At 42.0% G+C, this 26,130-nt stretch overlaps 1 protein-coding gene across 4 annotated transcripts in view; it reads left to right on the plus strand.

The window, feature by feature from the left end:
* Positions 1-25,687, plus strand: part of LOC147731545 (dipeptidyl peptidase 4-like) — a 688,588-nt gene extending 662,901 nt beyond the window's left edge. For all 4 annotated transcript variants that reach the window (XM_086956608.1, XM_086956609.1, XM_086956611.1 and 1 more), the window contains 2 exons: positions 2,604-2,677; positions 23,601-25,687. In XM_086956608.1, coding sequence (XP_086812734.1) covers positions 2,604-2,677; positions 23,601-23,699 — 173 coding nt within the window. In that variant the 3' untranslated portion in view covers positions 23,700-25,687. The remainder of the gene's footprint in view (positions 1-2,603; positions 2,678-23,600) is intronic.
* Positions 25,688-26,130: the final 443 nt, after the last annotated feature.

A 26,130-nucleotide genomic window follows, 5' to 3' on the forward strand; every position in this document is an offset into this window, starting at 1 on the left:
CGAAGCATTTGGATGTATGGCTAGCCTCACGGCGCCCCACATGTGCAACATGTTCCTCGAGGCGCTGGAGACTGGGCAGCTCCCGAGGGACCTACGGTTGGCCACGATCGTTGTGACGTCAGGGGGTGCCAGCGTCTCTGCTCTCTCGACGCCCACATGCCCTTTGACAGTATCGAGTGGCGATATATCTACACAGTCTTGGAGAGGCTGGGCTTCGGAGACAACTTCTGCTCCTGGGTGAAGCTACTATACACAGGACACTGGCGAGGGTTCGGGTCAACGGGACGATGTTGCGGGAATTTCAACTGGGTCACGGCACCAGACAGGCATGCCCCATGTCCCCGACCCTCTTTGCCCTGGCATTGGAGCCGCTGGCGCACTGGGTGAGGACCGACCTGGGGGTATGGGGTATAGATATAGGAGGTGGATGGGAGGAACGCATATTGTTATATGCGGACGACATATTGCTCTACACCCAGCGGCCGTCAGACTCCATATGGCGACTGATGGTCGTGTTACGCACGTTCGGGGAATACTCCGGGTATAGTATCAACTGAAGCAAATCCCTGGGCTATGTCTTGGCAGGACCCCAGCCGCAGGCGGTGCCTGGCTGCGAGGGCCTGGTTTGGCGCACAGCGTTTCGTTATCTGGGGATTTGGGTAACGCCGTTCGACACTGAGTTGTTCCAGCTCAATGTGCAGACACAATTGAACCGCCTGCACAGCGATGTGCTGCACTGGCGAACCCTCCCAGTCTCCCTCATGGGCAGGGCCGTTCTATTCAAAATGATGGCCTTGCCCCGTCTGCTAAATGTACTGCAGAGCTCGCCCTTCCCGATCCCGGAGCAAGTCTTCAAAACAGTGGAATCGGAGCAATGCTCCTTATTGTGGGGCGGAGGATGTCCAAGGATTGCTCTTCGGAAATTGCATCGGGGTCCCTGCGAAGGGGGACTGGCGGTACCCGACATCCGCCTATACTACTGGGTGACACAGCTGATTAATATCAACGGATGGGTGTTTGCCCCACAGGAGGAGCCGACATACCGAGAGGATCGAATGGCCCTAGGGGTGGGCTCCTACTTAGCAGCACTCTACTCTAAACCACGGCGCAACCAATCCTTGCCTCCCCAAACAGCGGTAGTGGTGGACGTAATGAAACGAGCAACAAAACTGCTTGGATGGGGAAGGAGGCTTACGGCCCAAACGCCCTTATGGAAGGGAGACTTCCTTAGGGAAGTGGTGAAACTCTGTGACCTGCGACAGTGGAGCCTGATCTGTATAGATACGCTGGGGGACGTATGGAGGAGGGGGCAGGTGGTGGAGTTCACGACTCTCCAGTCGGACTTCCAAATGGGGGATGACGAATTCCTGCACTAGCAGCAATTCAAACACGCCCAATATAGACATCTGACACAGGGGGATCAGGTCCCTGACTATACCCCTCTCGAGGACAGACTGCTGTTAGACCCCATCATTGACAAGGCCATATCACTTACTTACAAAAAGCTCATTAACAATGTTCCTGATATCCTGAGGCCACTGAGGGAGAAGTGGGAATCTGACCTTGGCTTGCTAGAGGACGACAACTGGAATGAGGCCCTGCAGTGTCCTAGGGAGGTGGCGACTCAAGCCCGATTCAGGTTGGTGCAGTTGCGCATCCTCCACAGGTCCTACACCCCACGAACGGTACAATTCAAGATGGGGTACGCAACATCACACTTCTGCTTGAGAGGCTGTGAGGAGGAGGGAACATTCTTTCACATCCTATGGGACTGCCCTAAAATCCGTACATATTGGGTGAGTCTGAAAGACATAATGGAGGAGGTAGTGGGGGCGGAGGTACCGCTGGAAGCTAGGTGGCACGTTTTGGGGGTCACGGGGTACATTACGTGGCCCAACGGAGACAAGATATGGCTGGCCTTTGCGAGTATGGTAGCCAAAAGAAACATCACAAGACTCTGGGGGGGTGACTTAATTCCGACAATTGAGGAGTGGGAACAGGATATAGATTGGTGCCAGAGGGCAAAGAAAGTCATCTATAATAGTAGGGGGTGCCCCAAAAAATGGGAAAAGATATGGCAGGCTTGGAGGAGATATAGAGGAGAATGGATGGATACCCCGGATGCATCACCGTAGGAGTTCCCCCCATGAGGTACCACGAACTACGTACCTTGGACACAACCTCTCCCTGGGAGGCCTTGGGCCTCGACTGGTAGCAGAGTCTGATCACATCACCGGGGGAATGGGGAGGAGGGAGGTAGGGGTGTGGGTCATGGCCAGGGAGGGGAGGATTGGAGGAGAGGGAGGGGCGGATTAGTTGACCCGCTTATATTCTGTTGGCCATGATCTGGGGGTAGACTGTAGTATTGCTGTCTTATAATCATTTAATGTATGAATACCACTGCTTTCTCACTAATACCTGATGTGTCTTTTGATGGAGTTGTTTTGTTTCAATAAAAAGATTTTTTAAAAAACAATGTTTAGCCACTGCTAAGCAAGTCAAGGTAGTTCAACATTCATCATATTTATATGCTTAGTTGATTTTATGATTCAAAATCTAAAACTATACTGGTTTAATGTCATAAACACTCTTTTTTATTTTAGACAATGTTCACTTCCAGCAAGCTGCACAAATCTCTCAAGCGCTAGTCGATGCTCAAGTGGATTTTGAAGCAATGGTATGTTTACCTCTCGTCTAAATATGCAAATATGTTGTTGGTATTAAATTCTTACCCATATTTTCGGAGGGAGGTGCAGGGTGGCCATTACATAGTGAAACCATCATTGGAATAGGAAGTATGCCACAGACCATATCACAAAAGAAACAAAATGGACCGTGCTGAATGTCAGCTGAGCAGTAAAAGACACTCAGAGGCGTGTGGGTGCTGTGAGCACCACACAATATCTGGGATTCTGAAGGTTTTTAAATCAGTAAAGGATGGGTGCACTGCCAGTTTATACGCACAAAGATTTCAAAGCAACTAATGTCCTAGGTGCTAATCGGTGAGTGGACAAACCTTTAACCACTCGGTTAAGTAGAAAGACTACCACTTGTCTAAATACATGGATTGCCGATGCACTCTAATTCAAGTATGTAAATAGTTAAGTAACACTGTCACAACAAATTCAACACAAAATGACAGAAGTTTTTAAACAGAACTCCAGCAGAAGAGTGAATCTTGGCGTCTTTAATGAAGTATACAGCCAGCCGACACGTGTTTCATCGCACTCGCGATTCCTCAGGGCTAGATGGCCGTGTAAACGTCAGGAGGTCGCTCAGCTGGTGATAATTCCGACCCAGCCGGGCCCGTGACCAATGGACACGTGTTTCATCGCACTCGCGATTCCTCAGGGCTGAAACAAACAAATAAGTAGCATTGAGCATGTATCTTGTATGAATACAGTTCACAAAACATGACCATGGTATATGGTCTGTACAAACATTATTAGCTTCCTACTGCAGTGAATGCACAGTGATTCGCCTTAAATATCTTATTGTGCCACCACAATGCATCCATGTCGAAAATGGTGTCCAATACCGGTATTTAAAATGGACGTGCTCATGAGTAGTGAATTTGTGATGGCTAGGTGAAGGGACATAAATCGTGTGCCCAAGGCGACCATAAATACAACGATCTGTTCGTCGCAGCGGAAAAGGTGTACTATCCGTGTGCGACTCATTCATCCTTCATGCTAGTAGGTTGTGTACAGTGAAACATGTACCCAAATGAAAACATACCTAGATGGCCGTGTAAACGTCAGGAGGTCTGTATATTTAAATAAGACAATAAAAAGGGGAGAAAATGGAAAAAATCTCATCACTAATTGTCCTCAAAGTGACGATAAGGCAAGAAAATAACCATAGTGAGGCTGTTTCCCCAAAGTTAAACGGAGGCTCACCGCTCAGCTGGTGATAATTCCGACCCAGCCGGGCCCATGACCAATGACACTCGGTATGAGTGTATGCGGCGAGGGTTGCAATCCTTGATTCTGTAATTGCACCAAATAATGTGTGTCACTGAAAATATACCTGGTACTCTCTTATCCAAAGATATATCCAGAGGTTCTCTCGAATATATATCCAATATCTATATCTATTTATACCTTGTGCCAATCAAGAGAAGAAACATCGTAACTGTTCGTTGACTAAAGTACTTGTACACACTCGTGGACCTCGTATGTTAATGACCCAACTTCATTCCTTACAACATAATCTGATATCCTTAACCAACAAGTGTATGTCGTATTTGAAGCACTTACATAATCGTGGTATCGCAGTATTTAAAAGGCTCGGAGGTCACAAGATCTCGTGATTACGTTTTATCTTATCCTCGAACAGAGTGCTGTTCTGAAAAGAAATACGGGCTACGGTAAGAGTATTTCTCATCTGTTTTGACAATATGCAAAATCGTGCTGGCAGTAACAGTTCGTGTGAGCTTACCTATTCTCATGTATCAGTTTGCGTAAAGGTTCCGGTTGTGGTTCCCAAATAACGTAGACCCCAGGCTGAAATAACAGCAAAACGCAAAGGTGTCAGAAACCTAATTCATTCCAGGGACGGAATCTCCGTTCATAAGTCCCTTTGGTGCTCTTAGTCTTACCCGTGTTAGGCTCCGTGAAACCGTACAGCGCGTCCTATCCTCCGAGCCCTGTTCCTGTTTGGACACGTGATCGGGTCCAAGCAGGCGTTATATGCGTCCTGACGTCTCGTGTCGGATCAACTAGAGCGGCTGTGTTCGTTACGATCGCGTCCATGTTGGGTTTACCGATTTCACCCAATTATTGCAAAGTTCCGAAGTTATTATAATTGCGTGGATGATAGAAACGTCGGTATTATATCTTATACCGTATATTAGTAAAATTAGACAACCGAATGAGTTACGTGTTCAAAAGTCAAAATTCCGTGTAATATATTACAAAGTGACACGATGATCCCGGCGAACCTCCTTATTGGGTAGTGCACACCGTGAGTGGAAGTAGTTAGCCTCACAGTGTGTATCCCAGACATACGTGACTTAAAATCCAGTCTCATTCTTAATTACAATACATTTTAACAAAAAACTTTTATGTTCACATCTACATTGTCATTGCTTCGAAAAGAGATCTTGATTCACAGTATCATCGAGTGTAGGAGAGTTATCAAAGCTTGAAGATGGATTTTGGTATTATCTGATCTAGACAATCACAAACACAGTTCTGCAAATATTGTAGCTACATCACAAACAGTAACATGTCTTTGATTTATAGTAATACATTGCTCAATCTCCTAGGAAATACTGCATCTCCTGGTCATAATTGAGTCCTAGTTCTACAGATTTCAAACGCATGATCCAAGTTGCCTCTGTACGCCTCAGTCTCAATTCTCGGTTACCGCCCCTTACTGCTAAAGGGACTGTTTCAATCCCAAAGAATTGGACAACTTTATTGCTCTTATCTTTCTGGCAGGAAGCTACGTGTAATGCTACTGGATATTTTGGGTCACAGTTCAAAATGGCCCTCACGTGTTCCATCATTCTGTCTTTTAATTGCCTGATGGTGCTCCCCACATAGTATTTCCCACATTCACATTCAATGATGTAAATCACGAATTTGGTTGTGCAGTTTATGTTGCTCTTGATGGTGTAAGAGACACCATCCGGGCCCATAAATCGTCTTGTACTATGTTTGGCCCATTTGCACACACTGCAGAATCCGCATCTGTGAAACCCTAGACTATGTTGTGTCAACCAATCAGCACATATTGTGTCCCGAGGTACCGTGGGACTCAATTTACTCCGTAATGTGTTTCCTCTTCTAAAAGAGATTTGAGGTCTATCTGTAATGTAATCCGTCAAGGCTCTCTCTGATTTCAATAAGCTCCAATGTTTGGTAAGACTTCTCCGTAACGCAAAATGGAGTGAATTGAAATCAGTCACCATTCTAACATGTTCCTTCTTTATCGTGGTGGACTTATGTGTAATAGTCAGAGTGTGTGCTCTTTTGACTTTTCTGACTCTTTTTTCAGCTTTCACAATTGTATTGGTCGAATAACCTCTATTATAAAATCTCTCCTTCATGCTTGTCAAACATCTCCCAAACTCACAGTCCTCACTGCAGTTCCTTCTCGCCCTTAGGAACTCGCCAAAGGGTATGGCGTTTATTTGGTGTGGGGGATGTGAGCTCGAGGCATGCAAGACTGCATTGCATGCTGTGGACTTCCTGAAAAGTCTACTGTGTAGACAGTTAGAGGATATGTAGAACTCAATATCCAAAAATTCAATGTTCGTTTTGCTCCACTTCATGGTGAAACGAATCTCCCAAGTATTATCATTCAGATATGTGAAAAAGTCATTTAAAAGGTCCTCTGAGCCTGACCAAATCAGGATGCAGTCGTCAATATATCAACCCCAAAATATAATGGAGTCGATATATTGAGCACCCCTTTTGCCCCAAATTAAGTCGGCTTCGAGTGCGCCCATGAATAAGTTAGCAAACGAGGGTGATATTTTAGAGCCCATGGCCACTCCTTTCTTCTGGCGGTACCAGTTTTTATCAAACATGAAACAGTTGTTTTTTTAAATCAATTCAGTAATGGTGGACAGCATCACAGTGTGTTTCCACAATGTCGCTGGTCTGTTGTACAGAAATTTGTTTATAGCCTGCATACCCAGATCAGTGTTAATGCTGGTGTAGAGTGACACCACATCCATCGTGACAAGAAGAGAACCTTCTTGCCACTCAATGTCTGCTAGTGTGCTCAAGATATGTTTGGTGTCCTGTATGTAGGAAGGTAGGTTTCTGACCAGGGGGCCCAGGAAGAGATCCACGTATTCCGCTATTCTTTCAGTGGGTCCCCCTATACCAGAAACAATTGGTCTCCCTGGTGGAAAAGGGAGATTCTTGTGTATTTTTGGCAGAGTGTATAACCATGGATATGTAGGTCTGAACACTTTCAAGTACAGGTACTCCTCCTCGTTTAGTAACCCAGATTGTTTCCATATTGACAAATGTGAGTTGATTTCTAATGTCAGAGGGCCAATGGGGTTATATGTGAGGCGTTCATAGCACGAATCATCCTGCAGCTGCTGAAAAAGTTCTTGGTGATAATCTATACGATCCATTATCACTACATTGCCCCCCTTGTCCGCCTCTCTGATAGTAATGGTGTTGTCATTCATGAGTGTGGTGAGTGCATGTCTCTCCCCATTGGTGAGATTATCCTTGTATTTAAACATTCTGTCCTTGCGTAGACGATTCAGGCTGTCTATGTCTTCTACCACACGTTTATGGAAATTATCTATGGCATTGCCACCAGGTAGTGTGGGAATCCATTTGGATTTTGATTTTAACCCACTGACAATGCTGAAGTCGGATTCTATATCCAACTCTTCCAGTAGTCTGTCCATGTCTAGAGGAGAATCCTCCATATCAGTCAATGACAAGAGAAGGTGGGTTGTATGCACATCTTTTATTGACAAAGAATCAGCGGTGCCTAGTACAGGTGTATTTCTAACACCTCTATCCTTTTTCTCCAACCCAAAGAAGTGTTTTTTGAGTTTTAGGTTCCTAACAAATTTAAACAGATCAACTTTTAATTTGCAAATGTCTCCTGTGGCATATGGGTTAAAGCTCAAACCCTTGCTTAAAAGCGAGATCATATCCGGAGTAAGGTGTAGTTTTGAGAGATTAATCACCTGAACTTCCCTGGTGTCTACACCGTCTAGTTCCTGTTGGCCCCTGATCTCAGCTTCCTTCTGTAGTCCTCTGAGCTTTCTTCCCCTGCCCCTCCTGGTTTTGGATCTGACTGGTTTCTTGCTGTAGTATACCTGTTGCCCTTCCTTATCCGTAAAACCTCTTGAAAAAAAGCTGGCATACCTTGCCTATCTGGATTATCTAATTCTCCTCCAGTAGTACCAGTAGAGTTTAGAGAGGTGTTACTGGATGACAAAGAGGCAGGTTCTGAGCCTGTTGTATTCTTATTGACAGTCTTAGAGCTGGTGGGGATCAGGGAATCATACTTTTTATCAAAAGTGAAAATTCGACCTCGAGTGTAGTCCAACTCGTCCCTTCTCAATTGCCTGGCTTTCCTATTTTTAATGTCAGATTGATGTTTTAATAGAATTTCATCCAGTATAGTGTAATTCTTAACAGTGGATTCGGGCTTGTTTAGATCTTTAATTTCCTGTTCCAGGGTTGCAATTTCTGCTTGCAGTTTAGTAACTTTGCGTTCCTCACTAACAATTAGTATCTCCATAAGAGTAATAGAGTTATTAGTAAGAGATTCCTCCCATTTGATCATTAGGTCAGCATCTAGGTCATCATAGGTGGGAAATATCTGACCTCTTAAACCTCTGGGAATGCGTTTCAGTCTCAAATACTGTTTAAGGGTGACCCCATCCCACCATTTTGAGTTCTCCAATTTTTTCAAGCGTTCTAATTTGAGAAATTTATCTTTGAGACCCTCTATGCGAGGGGGATTAGTGCTAGTGGAAGCAGATTGAGTGGACATGCCTTTCGCTAGATTCTCAAACAACTCTTCTGCCACTTTAGTACGATCCATTTCCGGATACCGTTGTAGTTATCAGCCTAGGGGTATACTAGGCCACACTGGCTGTATACTTCATTAAAGACTCCAAGATTCACTCTTCTGCTGGAGTTCTGTTTAAAAACTTCTGTCATTTTGTGTTGAATTTGTTGTGACAGTGTTACTTAACTATTTACATACTTGAATTAGAGTGCATCGGCAATCCATGTATATACACCACACAATATCTGTTTGAGAAATATGAACAGGCATATGACAATTTTAACTACCTGAACTCAGTTGACGTGTTCCACAGGGTACAATCACTATAGTCCTCATTACATTTACAAAATTAGTATACTCTTTAGAATACTGGTGTTTGACACATCAAAAAATCAATTTAGGAAATTATACCTCCATTTAATTTTTTTTTCCTTTAACCTACCGTAACACAAACATTTTCATAATTATTATTTGGTATTAAACTGTACTTTAATCATAGAATTTCAATTGATAACCACATGGTATTGACAATGTTCGGTATCTAAATAATGTGTTATTCTTTCAAAGTTGCTTTTTAATTTCAGTGGGGGCACCCACTTAAAGAGTCTTCGTGTTACTTACCAGAGAAATGGGGACAGAGCTGGGGATTTCAAATTACAGATTCACTTGAAAATTCTCCAGGTTACACTTGTAAACAGGCTGGAAATTCCTCCTGGATTTACCAGTACTTCCAATATTGGTGACTCAGGGGTAGAAGGTGATCCCTAGTGCTTTATCAGTTTATTTGTAATGATGCCCTATTTTTATCTTAACCTTTATTTGATTATTCAAAAATTATTATAAAAGAACATCAATTAAAACTTAAATATCCTTTTCACAGTATATCTATATAATATGCAATCATCAATAAAAAATATCTACTAAATGATAAGCTAAAAATAACAACAGCAGGCCTCCTCAACACAACCAAATTAGATATAATAAATAACATCAAACTGCTTACAAAAACAAATCCGAAAACCACGCTTTTACGATAAGGAATAGTCTATTTAAGAAAGATACTGACTCTCACACATCCATCAGGAGAAGGAAGCATAATTAATTAAAGTAGTGCTGATCTGCACTTTGTGAACCATAGGATTCCTTAGAACCAGAAAAAGATATTTACATGGAAAAGGCAGATACAACTTCCAGAAGAATAAGAAAGGAAACAGGGTCTGTGGAGTAGCTTCATTACAGTGAAAATGACATATAAACGCTGTATCATGTTAACCCAGGGTAAATCATACTTGCCATCTTAATGTGTCCATTCTTCGTCTGGTCAAAAGCAACTGGTCAAAAGCAACTGTTCAAAAGCATCGATGTCGGGCCCGAGATAGCGTTCAAGACCTACAGAGGTGTATATCATTAAATAGTCTTTGTTGATTAACTTTATGAGGTCCACCTTCTCCAGCTCCCTGTGTCTGGCACCCATAATAAGCCAGCCTTTATCACTAGAATTTAAGAGGGTCTGCCTAGTCTTTCAGAGGTGGCTTTTATATAATGGAGCCAGGGAATAGTGAGGCCGTGGTCACAGGAGATACAATCCTCTATTATTTCTTTATAGAGAATGGCTTGATATAGAGAACCAGAATACTTGGCAGGAAGTTTTATTTGATCCATTTGATTATTTGAAGCAGGGAAAAGAAATAAGGAGGGTCTGTCCAGACTTTCAGAGGTGGCTTTTATATAATTGAGCCAGGGAATAGCGAGGCCGTGGTCACAGGAGATACAATCTTCTATTATTTCTTTATAGAGAATGGCTTGATATAGAGAACCAGAATAACTTGGCAGGAAGTTTTATTTGATCCTCTACTACTTCTATTCTCAGCTCCTCATGAATTGCAAAATAAGAGCTTCTCATAAGGAGGCCCAGAATATGCTGGCATACATGTTTTCTTCAACCAGCGAAGTGTAGATTGCAATCCATAAAGATTCCGACCCCAAACATCAAGATTTCATGGATGTTCTAGTTAGAAATAAATATATATAAAACCTTAGAAATTCACTAAAAGAAGAAAGGTTACAGGGATGTTATACATAGGGTCACATTTTGCATGCACAAAAGCATACAAATTCATCAGTTATAGTTATATTTATCTCAATTAACTATAACTCATGCCCTATGGTAACTATAACTTGCACCCTCGCCATGCAATGCTAATTTCCACATAGTTAATCACTCATGACATCTTACATGACATCAACATTTGCTATAAAATTATTGATCAGAAAGTTGTGCTTGGCGGGGCGCAAGTTATAGTTACCTCAAGTAGCTATAGTTACTTGAAATAATTCTAACCTTAACCTGTGAATGTGTATGGTTTTGTGCATATACAATGTGAACCTAACTATAACATCCCTGTAACCTCTATTTTTTAGTGAATTTGAAAGGTTTATTAAATGTTATTTTCTAACTATAATGTCCCTGTAAACTTTGTTTATTTCAGCGAATACATATATATATATATATATATATATATATTTATATATACATAGCAAAAACAAGGAGTTCATGGTACTCCCAAGGTCCGGTGTACGCTCGGGTTGTGTGTCGGCTAGAAAGTATCCGCAGACGGGTTTCTGGCTCTTGCCGTCATCATTGCGGAAAGCCGTCAGTAAAGCGGCACAGTTATTTAAACGGAACTGCCATGTGGTTGGTGGATCCTTGACCAATGAAAGGCCGATGGTGCTCCCATAGCGAAAAACTTTATTGGCAGCCGTAACAACTGTGCCTGCACATCCCCTCGCCTGCCGCTAATAGAACGAAGACGCTGTGAGTGTCACACAGTGGTGGAGCACTCTAGCTTTGTATAAGTCACAACCTGTATGGGTCAACAGCGTCCGTAAGCGGCGTTTCGGCAGCCCAAATTGAATCCAAAACACAGTATCCCACCTGGGGCCAGCCGAACTCGCGGCGGGTGCAACCGGGAAGCGGTGGTGGAAACCGCTTTTAACACAGCAAAAACAAGGAGTTCATGGTACTCCCAAGGTCCGTTGCGCGCTCGGGTTGTGTGTCGGCTAGAAAGTATCCGCAGACGCATTTCTGGCTCTTGCCGTCATCAGTGTGGAAAGCCGTCAGTAAAGCGGCACAGTTATTTAAACGGAACTGCCATGTGGTTGGTGGATCCTTGACCAATGAAAGGCCGATGGCGCTCCCATAGCGAAAAACTTTATCTGCAGCCGTAACAACTGTGCCTGCACATCCCCTCGCCTGCCGCTAATAGAACGAAGACGCTGTGAGTGTCACACAATGGTGGAGCACTCTAGCTTTGTATAAGCCACAACCTGCATGGGTCAACAGCGTCCGTAATCGGCGTTTCGGCAGCCCAAATTGAATCCAAAACACAGTATCCCACCTGGGGCCAGCCGAACTCGCGGTGGGTGCAACTGGGAAGCGGTGGTGGAAACCGCTTGTAACACAGCAAAAACAAGGAGTTCATGGTACTCCCAAGGTCCGGTGCACGCTCGGGTTGTGTGTCGGCTAGAAAGTATTCGCAGACGCGTTTCTGGCTCTTGCCGTCATCAGTGCGGAAAGCCGTCAGTAAAGCGGCACAGTTATTTAAACGGAACTGCCATGTGGTTGGTGGATCCTTGACCAATGAAAGGCCGATGGCGCTCCCATAGCGAAAAACTTTATTGGCAGCCGTAACAACTGTGCCTGCACATCCCCTCGCCTGCCGCTAATAGAACGAAGATGCTGTGAGTGTCACACAATGGTGGAGCACTCTAGCTTTGTATAAGCCACAACCTGCATGGGTCAACAGCGTCCGTGAGCGGCGTTTCGGCAGCCCAAATTGAATCCAAAACACAGTATCCCACCTGGGGCCAGCCGAACTCACGGCAGGTGCAACCGGGAAGCGGTGGTGGAAACCGCTTGTAACACAGCAAAAACAAGGAGTTCATGGTACTCCCAAGGTCCAGTGCACGCTCGGGTTGTGTGTCGGCTAGAAAGTATCCGCAGACGCGTTTCTGGCTCTTGCCGTCATCAGTGCGGAAAGTCGTCAGTAAAGCAGCACAGTTATTTAAACGGAACTGCCATTCGGTTGGTGGATCCTTGACCAATGAAAGGCCGATGGCGCGCCCATAGCGAAAAACTTTATTGGCATCCGTAACAACTGTGACCCATGCAGGAACACCAACAGCAACACCCATGTCATGCCCCTAACATGCCCCTGTCATGCCCCTAACATGCAAAGTATTGCGTGACAAGTGGTGATATTAGCAAGCACATGTAAAGTCACGCAGGGTGGCTTTACATGTGCTTGTAAATATCACTCAGCAGGTTGTGCTGCTGGTGCGTCATGCAACGTGAGGCACCAGTGGTGCACCAGTGGTGCAAGGGGCTTGTAAATCTGCCCAATGGTATTTTGTGGGAGATTGGCTTCTGACTCGCTTGAATCCTATATATTGTATTTTCATTTTTTACCTTTATCTCGAGTTAGTACCACTGAGTCTCTCTCACTGTAAGCTTGGAGTCGAGCTCTGTTACAGCCTGCTTTTTAAAATGAGGTACAGTGCTTCTTGGCTCGAGGAAGAGGCTTTGTGCTGTATATATGAGAACACATCAGTACACTTGTGTGTGGCCAAAGTGAGAGGTACTACTGTTCATGCTAGCCCCGTATTTGCATTCTGGTAGCCTTTGCAGATGGGATCCTGTGTAAATTGTTTGAGGCCTGCTAAGCCATATTTTTATTGGGGATCAAAAAAACGTTACCGAGTTCTTTTTGACTAAAGTCTGCATCTGTCATGTTTTACTGTAAGCCTGTGGTGCTTTACTGCATTCACACTCTATGTGAAATATATGTCAATATATTAACTTTGTATTGGCTCAGCACAGGGAAATAATACTAGTTATGATTTCTGTGCTTCTCTCTTTCACATACCTTGGGGGTTGCTTCATTTTTTTTCTAAGTCAGAACTACCCTGCTTTATTACTCAGCTGCTCTGCAGCTAGCTAATAAATAATAGATGTGAGTTATCCGGCAATAACCTACCCTTAATAAAAACCGATTGCTCTTTTCCAGTTGGCTAGATAAGAAGGGGTTTAATCGCAATGCCAACCTTTTTAAGAAAAATATAGTCTAGTCTAGAATGGGAATGATAAGCAGGTGAACAAATTAATATTCTACCAGTGAGTAAAGACAATTGGAAAATAGTAGAATAAAACTATTTAGGCATCTTATTGGGAACAAAATGCACCTTAGACATCCTATCTGTGATAGCAGTCACCCGCTAGTAAGAAACATTTACTCCGTACAAGTGTCATTTTTCATTGACAAGACAAAAATCTCTCTAGTCTAACTCATCTTAATGATACTATCACCTTTTCAGAAACATTATGTGACCAACACTCAGTGTTTTCTGAGGACAAAATTCAGACAAATACTAGCGGTTTTTCTGCACCCCCCCCGCCAGGTCTGAATCAGCTCGATATAATGGTGCTCCCACTAAGTTTAAATTTCTGTCCGGTGAAAAATACTTTTTATCTTTTATTATAGATTATAGCAAAAGGAAACATTACAGAGATGTAAGAGTGACATATTGCCGAAATATTGCCATTTTATAAATATTTGCTACGGATGAAACTTTGCGAACCCAGTATTCAATATCATTTTACAATGCTAGGTACAGTTACATCTGCTAGGCATGACCACAAATGCAATGACGTTATATACCTGGGGCCTCATTTATGAGAAATGACGCATCGCTGCGTGCAAGCAGCGATGCGTCACTTCTCAGTGCGCACTCCTTGCGTCATGATTGATGCCTCATATTTATAGTATGATGCATCATGGCGCAAGGAGTTACAGAAACGTCAGTATTTCTGACGTATCTGTAGGCTCAAAAGTGACGCATTGCTGGAGTGTGTCACAAAAGTGACACAACTCCAGCAATGTGTACTTTCACATGGGCAAGTCCCATGTTGTTAGTGCCTGCGTCAGTCTTACGCCTGCCATGAAGCAGGCGTAAGATTTTGAGGCATTAGCGGCCAAGAAATGGCGCAGTGAAATCTTATAGATTTCATTGCGTCACTTCCATGACCCTTTCTTGCGTCAAAACGCACCCTTGCATACATTATACCTGGCGCAGGTATAATGTGGCGCAGGGGTTTACAAAGGGCCGCATCTACCTAGATGCGTCACTTTGTAAATATGGCGCAATAAGGTGCATTTTTTACGCCACTGGTGCGTCACAAAAAGTGACGCACCGGCGGCCTAAAAGTGACGCACAGCCTCAAAAATGAGACCCCTGGATTTTATGGATATTATCGAGGAAATGTAAGTGAGAGTGTGCCTGCCTTCACCTTAATAGCTCATCAGCATGTACTGATGAGGTTGAATCACCCGAGTGAGATACCCATCTCCCTGCAGTCTTATGCAGCAGTAGACAGTAGGAAGTTCCTTAAGGGGCTCCAGATGTCTCTGGGTGAAGATGTAGGTGGCATATGTTCAGTTTGCTCATTACAGTATACCAAGGAGTGAACCTCTGCTTATACTTGGGGATCTCCCTTTCCCCCAACAGCAAGCAATCAGCCATTTTGCTAGCACCAGCACTAGAGCTTTATATTGTCTATGAGAGGGTTGGCTCTCACACAGCCACTCTAGCATTTCAGATTATACCTAATTGTATCTGATAGGGCGGTGGTGAGCTTCGAACAATAAGAATGAAAGCTGTTGCATGATCATGATAAATGTAAAAAATATGTCCTGACAAACCAGATCTAGCACAATCCACGGTTTTACTCCCAGTGAAGGTGTTGAAAGATATACTTTGTTTATTTCGTATAGGCTAATCCATTTAGTTAATCCCAGATTAGACTGTCTAGAAATTGCCTTCATGCATTACAGGCTTCAGTGGGTGCTGGTGAAGTGGTGGGGAGGGTCAGTGGAGGAGCCTCGTTCTCGTTCATTTGCTGATCTTACACCAGCCCTACTGGTGCATGTCTCTGCTGCCACAATAAGCAAGTAGGGGGGAGTTGGGGCACCAGTCAGAGCTGTCATTGAAGCTCTGTGGGTCGTTTCCATTTCCATTGCAATGTGTGGTAGAGCCAATAATGTGCAAAATGGTCTTGGGCACAGAGGTAACAGAGCTCCAGATTTGGTGCTTCGAGAACCCCCATGGTGGAGCGGCAGTATCAGAGTTTTCCACTCAATCCTGGGCTGTTAGCAAGCCAAGGTTATACTGATAAACTCTGTGTGGATCAGGATTTGGTGAGCTGCTGAGGGATGTTAACAAACATACAAACATATAAAGTTGTTTAGGGAGTGGCACCAATTTTTGAGCCCCATCCATTCAGCCAGTGATAAAGGTCCAGACATCCACAGGGTAACCTGCTCAGTCATTTTGAGTATGGTCTGGCCGTAGCTTTCTTTTATAGCAGTTTCCATGTTGCAATTTATCCTGATGTTAAGTTACTTAACGAACACATTGCACCATTTTAGCGGGAAGTCCAGGGTAAATTGGATCACACTCTAATCTCCACAATGGGGAAGATTTGTGATTTATTGCAGTAGAAGGTTATCCCGGACATGGCCCCAAATCTAAGGTTTTCCCGGATCATCTCATCAAGATACTCCTTGGAATCCCGAAGATACAAAGTCATATCATTAGCATATAACAATAAGAGAATATGCTTGCTAACGTATTTAATAGCATAGTCTGAATAGAGTTGATGGAGTTTAGTCACTAGAGGTTAAAGAGTGAGTTCAAATAGTATAGGCGACAGGAGATATCCCTACCTCGTACCTCCGCACAGTTCTGTTGGGTTGCAATAGGGGGTAATTTTTACTTACTCTTGCAGTGGGCATAGAGTAGAGACGTCTAATCCAATCTATGAAGGTGCATGACTGGCCCATTCTAGACAGAATGGTGAAGAGATATTTCCATTCCAGGGAATACAATGCCTTTGAAGCATTTAGGAATACAGAGACTGCATTAAGGTCCGGATTCAGGTGTTGCATGAGGGAAAATAGGATGTGCAGGTTGTGGGCCATAAAGCAGCCCAGGATGAATCCAGGCTGATCTAATGTCATCAGGCCTGGTAGAAGTAGATTTAAGTGATTAGAGAATAATTTGACTAGAATTTTGGCCTCGCACTTGAGAAAGAACAGCACACAATATGATTTACATTGCTGTGGCAATCTTCCCGGTTTCAGCAGTGTTACAAGCACAACTTCATGGTTAGTGGGTGGTAATATGCACAGCTTTCAGGACTCCTCAAACAAAGCCAGGAGGTGGGGTTCTAGGATATCTGAGTAGCTTTTGTTAAATTCAGGGTGTAGCCCACCTAAGACAGTGGTCTTGCATATAGGAAGCCCACGTATCACTTCTTTAATTTCATCTAGAGTGAACAGCTGTACTAGAAGTTCACTCTGGGAATCAGTCATCCAGTCAATGGATGTGCTAACAAAGTGCCCGGGAGTGACCCTGTGGAGGAATATAACTTAGAGAAGAATGTGTGAAAGACTCATGGAATCCAAGAGGCATCCTGGCAACATGTGCCTATCCCATCCTCAATCTGAGTGAGATCTTTTCCTGCCATGGGGTGCCTGATCATGGCACGAAGGACATTCTAGGGCATTCTTCTTCCCCATCTGCCCAAGAACATTCTTTTTTTAAACTGCACACCCTTTCTTCCAACTAAGAACACCTTCAGGCTTATTACGATGTCGGTCAGAGTTGCCTTCGACCAACATCTTCTTGGACTCGGCACCGACCGGCCTCCAGTCCAACCGCCTGATTACGATGCGACTGAACACTGTTCTGTCACATACTCACTTTTCCCTATGGGAGCTTGTGTCACGGCCGAGAAATGGGTGTGTGTATAAAACCCTGCACCCTGTGGCAGGCACCCCATGGTGCCAGACACAGTGCACAGTTTTACAGGAGGTACTCTAGGTACCCCATCGACCACCAACCATAGACAGCAGAGGCATGAGGGCCTTACTAGCAGCCCCCACAGTCACTTTCGGACAGCCTTTCCATGTCAGAAAGGCCCGCATGGAAAGGCTGTGGGAAACCGACATCATAATCCTGACGGTAGAAAGCCGTCCATAGAGGATTCCAGTGCGGTTCCAAACGGCTGGAAGACTCCAAGAGCCAGTCGGAACCAAGTCAGAATGACCGGTCGGTTTACGTTTCGACCAATGACATCGTAATCTGTTAGTCGGACCACAAACTGACTGCCTCGGTCGTAAAGCTTCCGACTATTGGTCTGAGGCTTTCCGACCGACAGTGTAATCCCCTTAGTAAACTTTTTTTGATTTGTAGTTTTACCTGGTCATGATTGGTGGGGTTTAGTGACATTTCCAATATCTTGAGCTCATGCAAGTCTGGTGCGTGTGTGTAGAGATATCAGGATTCCATTATACTTGCCAATATATTTGCTCCGTAGTAGTAGTAAAAGTTTTTTCTGAATATTGATTCCATAAAATATACAGTCAATAAAACAATCATTAATATACAGTTTCTCAGAATTATTATGGCCAGTTAAAATCTCTTCAAGCCTATTTCAGTGCATCACAAAATTACTTTAAAAAAAATAGAAAAAAAGGTTCATAACACTGCAAGGGGTAAAAACACATACATATGCAAAATAGCAACGACTGCATGCCACTAATTTCTTATGGTCTACAATTTAAGGCCATTAGATTCCTTTATAAGCCCTACCATGAATAAGAACTTGCTTACAGCCAAACAGTATAAGTGGATGAGTACCCTTTAAGATTCTCAACACCTCCAAATACCTCTGGAAGTCATAATGCTTGCACTACGGACATATCCATTTCCCTCTAGGCTTTGGATATGCTGGACAGAAAATAGTGCATGATGTATAGTTTAATTTACTGACAGAGAATACATAGTACATACAGACAAATGGACAGTGACCCCATTTCAAGTCAGTCAGTCATAGAGGAATTTCAGGTATTGAAATTTGGTCAATTGTTGCAGTGGGAGATCAAAAAAGGTTTCATAAGAGGGACGGTCCTTAGTAAGAAAGAATTGGTTTGAATATATTCCCAATAGCGGATTATTTAGCTGAAGCTTAGAAGTAGCCACAAGCAAGGCAGGTTCCGACAGAAGGGTCCAAGGTCCAATCTTTCAAACCAATAGTGGGCATGTTTGAGCCACCGGAAGGTGAGAATTTTGTCAAAGGCTAACAATTCCTCAAATGCCGTCCGATATGGCCTCAACTCCTCATTGATTTAAAGCCTCATCCGATCTAGGAAGGACATTAATCTAGCTGTCTCTCCACTCTTTTTTGGTGGACATCTTAAACATCGATATTAAAGGAGTGCTTATGGGCAGATAGAGTAATTAGTGAACAAACTTGTATTTGCTTGAGGTAAGAGAATTAAGGTAAGTATATCCCCAAATTTCAGCCCCCTACAAGGCAGAAGAATGGACCTTTAGTTTTTATAATTCAAGTGCCAGAGTAAGGCTCTCAAAGCTGTTCCCAGAAAACATCCTATAGATGGCTGAAGCTTGATGTTGGATCACAAAACTTCTCTTCTCAATATATGGAGACCATGATAATCTACTATCAAGCATTATGCCCAAATACTCAAATCTTAAGCCACATCCAAGTTTTCAATAGCCAGGGACAAAGCGTGCTTAAATGTTTTGTGTGGTCTATCATAAATTTAGTTTTTCAGATCAAGGTTTATATGAACAAAAAGCATTAACATGAACCAAAAACTGTTGAAGGCCCATCTGAGTCGGGTAGATTAAAAAGTTGTCATCAGTGAATAAGAGTGCGGGCACCTTGGCCCTCTCCAATTTTGGTGCATCTATGTTCCCTTGTAAAAGAGCCTCCACTATATTTCTTTCATACAGGGAAGATACGGTAAGGCCAGGATGCACCCTTGCCTCACTCCTCGATCAGTCATTTAAATTCCAGGTCCCCAGCAAACTTGGGCATACTTGCTCTGGTGGAGGCTAATAATCTGGGCAAGGAGGACATCTGGGATCCTGAATTCCTTTAAGGGTGCCTAGAGCAACCCCCTGGGAATTAAGTCAGGCTCTGAGGTCTACAAATGCATTATAAATATGTCCCTCTCTGAGACTAGTATATTTCCAGAGAATAATCAGCAGCATTAAGACTTGATCAATAGTACTAATGTTTACCCTCAATCTTGTCTTTGATATATAGTTGTACGTGTTCATGATTGTTGGGGTTCTGGGACATTTCTAATGTCTTAAGCTCATACAAGTCAGGTGTGTGTGAAGAGATTTTGGGATTCCATAAAATTTTACAAAACTGTAACCTTAAATGTTTCCCATACCATGCCCACACTGCTCAACAAGTCAAGGTTACTCTGGAAGTATTTGGCATGCAGTTCTTCAGAAAAAAGACCTTATCCAGGAGTCCTTCAGCATTCAGTCTCTCTTGTTCTTCGTTCCCTGCCAAACCCAGAAGTTGCAGGCTCAACAATACCAGGGAGTGGTCAGGGAAAGTTTGGGTCAAGTGTCTCATGCAGGTCACCCACAACCCCACATCCTGTGTGCCAAGCAAAAAATCAAGCCTAGACCAGGTGTTATGGACCACAGAATTAAAAGCACCCTCTTTTTGCAAGGGTTGTAACCGTGTCCAGACATCCAAAATCCTATGCTTACAGATTATCCCCTGTAGATGTGAGAAGGAGGGCAGAGAGGCCCCACCTGGCATGATCCTGGATCTGGCCAAGTGCTCCTGTAGGATGAAAATGAAATCAGTCACAGCAGTGAGCAGGGGATTGTGGAAAGAAACTTCCCCATTTGGTGTCACATATTCCAAGATTGTCTATGTTAGGACAATAGCAATTGACAATCATAGTCTGTGTCAGTCCCAGCCGGCCCAGAGCATTGCTCATCACCCACATTCATCTATACTTGAGCCCATGACACTTTTTACCGGAATGGAAATGACGCAGGAGTGTAAGGAGTATGAAGATGTGATGCAATGCAAGGCCCATGTTTTGCCTAGACAGGTTGTAGGCAGGGTTGGAGGTGTGTCTCTTGTGATAGGGCAATATTAACATGGTGTCTGTCTAGAAATTATAGTATCTGATGCTTTATCCTGGGATTGCTGAGATATCTAGCATTCCTGGCCAGGCATGCCAATATCTTGACTATGTTACCATTGTGTTGATGTGAGAGCCTAGCATTAACCAAAAGATCTGTGAATCAACAGGTGTGCTAGGCTCATGTAGTAACTATCTTGGGGTGTATGATGTGTTGAGCCTGGTGATTGGTATGGTATATATCGAGTCTGTATCTTTCACAACTAATGTCCCCAAACTGATAGCCACAAAACCATCAGAACAAACCCTGGGGCTATTCTAAGATAAACCATAACCATTCTTTCTTATCAACTGGGCAGACATTTAACAACTTTGGCATTGTAGGTCACTAGTGTTTAGGATAAAACTCTGTGGTTCGCCAGAAGATTCAACAGAATTCCCCTCGAACATAGATCGAAGGTGTCAAATGAGTCATTAAAGTGCATCATAATCAAGTAGCGATATTGCATGGAATATAAAACTATGCAAGCAGAAAATGGCAGGAACTGTCAGTAACATCAAGACTCTATATGATTCAATATGTTTGTTGATAGTGAGTCAAGCCTTTTGCAGGGTTTCATAGAGCTCATTAGTACAGTACTAGGTTGAAGTTTTAATCAGAGTTATTTGATGCATCAGCAAGTTGTCACACTCTGCGCTGCCACCCCACCTGACAAGCCCAACAAGAGTTTTTTCAAGAATTCTTTAGCTTTCTGGAGTATTTGAAATATGTGCTGTTTCCCTTTATGGATAATGTTTAGCCGGACAGGGTCAAGCATGGCATGTCGTATTTTGGTTTTGAGGGGTTCTTGCATGATTAGCACACATTTTCTTCTGGCTTCCTGTATGGCAATGCTGAAGTTTGGGTATAATGAGATGTCATTGCCCTCATAGGATAACTTTCGTTTTCTACTAACCAAGCCCAGTACCATGTCCCTATACTAGAAGTTTAATAAAAGGACAATGATGGGAGGTACAGGTGTGTCTAGAGGGGCAGGCCATCAGTGGTAGATGAGCCCTTTTCATAACCACTAGTTATGAGAAAGCTTCTACCACAAAAACCTCAAGGAAGAGCTTCGGGACCTAATCTTCCATCACCCTGTATCTCCGGTCGCCAGGATGCCCTGGATGTAAATGTTGTTTCATCAGGACCTAGCTTCTAAGTCTTCATTCTTGGAGGCAATCACATGCAAAACGTTTTCCATATTGAGGATTCTCTCTCCTTTTGTCATGAGGCTGACCTCTGCAGCTAAGAGTCTTTGTTCTGCCTCCAACAATTGGTCATCATGTTTTCAAATGTGCATGTAATAGAGTTCATACAAGAGGTACATATGTCCAGTTTGTTGGCTGTGGATAGTACACTCTCCTAAATCGCTTCCAGCAGCGATTTATTAATATCATCATTATCTCCCAGGTCAGATATCAGTTCAATAGTTCCTGCTGTTATCCTGTCCTGTGTCACCATTTTGATACCCACCTGGGTTCTAATTGAAGCTTTGATTGATTGTTATCTGCTTTTCCCATTGTGTGGGAGTGGAGAGGTGTGTCCAATGGAAAACCATGTCCCAAAAAGCATGCAAGTACTGGAACTTGCATCTTCGCATTCCTGCAACACTTCTCAATGGGCTACAGTTAATATAGAATAACACACACAGTCTTTGGTGGGTCTTCTTTTGCAGGCCATCCTCAGTCATTTCACTGGCTTACAGTATAGAATTATGCATGCAATGTTAAAGCTTTATGTATTTAGCACAAGGCTTTTCAGGAAAAGTATCTGCAGACATTATTCTTTATTGCCAGTCTCATACCTTCTGGTCTGCCAATGGACAAATTATTGTGTTCCCAAGAATAAATGTGTGTAATCCTTTTTTAATTGTAATTGCACCCCTAAGCTTTAGAATGAGCTCTCTCTGCATATTAGTTCTGAGCCCAAATATTTACTCTTCAGGAAAAATTTTTAAGAACTGGTTATTTGTATAACTGGACTTCCCAGTTTCTTAAAGCTGTAAGGTGCAGAATGCACTACTTTTGGAAGCTGTTGCAACACATCAATAATTTTATTAATTTCATTAATTTATTCATAACTCACAATGCAGCCATTCTAACCATAACTAACCAACAAAGGCAGTGCCTACAAAGTAATGTCTATTGATGAAAAACTATGATTGTAGTGGGGGGTATACTTGTACATCCTTCTTCCAATTAGGCCCTTGTGAGCTTTGGTAATGAAGACTACAGACAAAGGAACTTATCTGAAATTCCTTTGTGCATTGCTAAAAATAAAAAAGGTTTAACCACTTGGTATCCTCTTCTTTCATATTTGTGGAACAGGAGTCAATTTTCAACATGTTTTGAGGTTCAAAACATAGCCATTCTTATTCCTAATCCTGTAATGCTGTACCTGTGAATCCTTGTACTGTGCGTAATAGTAATGGTTGCAGTTTTGATGCACAATTACAAGTTGGATCCTTATAAATGGGGATTGACAGCAATAGTTAGTTTGTACACTGATGATTCTCACATGCTTTTACTTCAGCCCAAGCTATTTTTTCCACACACATATTTCCCCAGGATCTCCTGTTGATACGCGATCTTTAGTTAGTTTCAATTGATCAACAGGCTTGTAGGCAATAGATGAAATCGTATCTTTAGTTTTGTTTGTATTGTTTTGTTCATTTCTTGAAATTGCAATGGATGACAAATCTATATAGATATGTTCTAAAAAAAAAACTTATTGTGGAGTACCTAAATATATTTGTGGAGATATTTAAGGCAAGCACTTACATTTATAATTTTACAATTTAAACATGTTAATTGATGTTGTTTTTGAGAAATGGGTTCTGAAGGTAATTATGAAATAGCTTTTCTATTTTCCCATTGCTCTTTAATTCATGCACTGTTTTTCATCCTAGATTAATTAGTTTGCTCATGTTTGGAATTGTCTAAATGCTATTTGTCTAACCACAGATAATCTAATACCTGCGTGTGTTAATTATGATTTTCTTGTTTCAGTGGTATACTGACAAAGATCATGGAATTGGTGATAACGCACACAGGCATATTTACACCCACATGACCCATTTTATGAAGCAATGTTTTGCATCATCCTAAAGATAACCGTCTGTGGTATGTGGATGAATGAAGTGACTCCACTAGTCAATTCAAGCATGGACATTAATGGTGAAAAACAAACATTTTCTAAGAAGAAAACAGCAATCAAATGAAGAAAAGGCTAAAGTGCTTCACTTCTACTGTTGCCTTGTAAAATATGCACTTTACTCAGGTTTATTCTGGATCAAATACTGGTCCTGAAAACTGTTAGAATTGACTCATGTTAACACTTCTTTCTTTATCAGGAATATACATTAACACATTCACAATAAAATGTATTTAATGAGATTCACTCTATCAATTTTCATTGTTATCACTTTCAACATAAAATTAAAATGTAGGATATCTTTAACTGTAGCTGATTAGTTAAAGCCTTAATAATTGAAATAAAAACTGTGTTGTTCTTGAGTTATGGAGACCTAAGCATGTAAGCAATAAGAGATATGTATAGGGTAAGACAAACATATTTTTGTTCTAGCATTATGATATTCCACTAAATAAAACAAAATAAGATCCTTTTGCTTAGTTAAGGGATAATCAAATATGATTGGCAGTGTGATATTATGCATAGAAAATGCTACATGCATTGTAAAGCATTCATGCAGAACATTGAGCCTAAACCCATAAGAAAATATGGAAACAAATGTATTCCACAATCTTCGTTAAGAAAGTCTATATTTGTTGGTTTTAATAGCAAGCACTTCTTTTTGAGGAAGATCTTTCATTTGTGCAAACTGAGAGTCATGAACTGAAAAAAGTATATGACTATGTTTGACTTTGATGCTATGGAAAGAAATGGTCCAAATTCAAAAATATGAATTGTACCTTGCAATGGAGATGATTTTGTAGGATTCCATTAAAAGGACACTGCTTGGAAAAGGCAAAACTGTTAGTTATATAATGCCTAACTCGCAATGTAATTAGTCTTACAGTTATAAATTTACACCAACTTGCAAAAAGTTCCAGGATTCCACAAGGAAAGCTGTGCCAGATGCAGATTTGCATGTTGATTCATAGAAAAGTCATGTTACATTCCCATACGTTTTCAAAAATGGTGAAATAAATGTTCTCATGGAGAAACACTTCCCTACCAAACAAACCTAGTCTAGAGAATTTATTCCACTACCCAACCTGGAAAGTGACTCATGCCAGCGCTGCTTTGGTGTAAAAATCAGACCCTTTCCAGGCTGGAAAGGAGAGTAACAGGAGTTCTGAATGCCTACAAACATGCTTTTGAACGCTTTGGAATGCCCACTCCTCAAGAGGGATTTACAGATGCAGACAACTTTCCTCTTTCATAAATAGACTTATGCCTGGCAGGAAACCTTTTGTTAATTGCTGGATGGGTGTAAAAAAGTTGAATTTGGTTGTAAACTTTTCTATTTCCAAATTTACCTTCCTGAGTTGGACCAATAATGTCTCCATATCTTTCAGCATATTTATGATTCTACTGCTAGGAAGATGTAACTGATGATCTATAAGTCATATTTCCTAGGAAATGAAATTTATTTTCACTGTTTTAGTAGCCTGATGACAACTAGTTTCATGAATAATACTTTAATGGAAAGATGAGAAAATGTTCTCTGTCACTTTTCATATCCCTGCTTCAGTCACCTTATGAGTTTCAGTTCAGCTCTTCCTAATTGTTAAATGAATGCAAAATGATTCATGAAAATTGCTTTTTACACTATGTCCAATTGTTATTTTAAGGAACAAGTGGTTAAACTCATTTTGGAGTTCCTATTACCTAAGTTATTTATTTAAAATATAACAATATAGATCAAATCTATGCATTTGTATTTATGATAGATCAGTATGGAAGACAGTTTAGAATGTTTTCTCTTGCATGAATTATTGTCAGTTCTACAGTCAAATATGGAATTTTTAATACACCAATAAACCCCTTTGTTATTCTGAGTGACTTGCCTATTTGTCAACACAATGTTACTGTGATATGAATTATCTGCAATAAACAGTTTTAATTGTAATAAGCTTGGTGGTTGTTTCATATATTATGCTTCCTATTTACTTAAGTGATGACTAAGAAAAGGTATCGGAACTTGGTGCAAGAGAGTTTTTTTACAGCAATAAATATCAATGATATTAAAGGCTGTTAGAAGGCTGCATACTTTTCTCATAGGATTCTCACCATTCAACAGACTACAGCCCAATAACAGATTCTGGGTACATCCAGGGCTCTTACATCAGAGACAATTCACATGTAGAAAGAGACAAAAACGTGGCTATTTTGGCAGATGTGTAATAGTTAACTCACACATTATTAAATTTAACTATCGCATTCCTGAATAAAATGTGCTGTATACACCTGCTACTCAGAGTATCTTGTCAGTGGGGTGGATGAAGTTTTTCTCTGAAAAGCTGCATTTACAAAATCAGCCAGGAGGGAAACTTCACTTGCATAACAGATTTG

The sequence above is a fragment of the Lissotriton vulgaris genome, chromosome 2_1 (genome assembly GCF_964263255.1).
Source record: "Lissotriton vulgaris chromosome 2_1, aLisVul1.2, whole genome shotgun sequence".
In the NCBI taxonomy this organism is placed as follows: Eukaryota; Metazoa; Chordata; class Amphibia; order Caudata; family Salamandridae; genus Lissotriton; species Lissotriton vulgaris.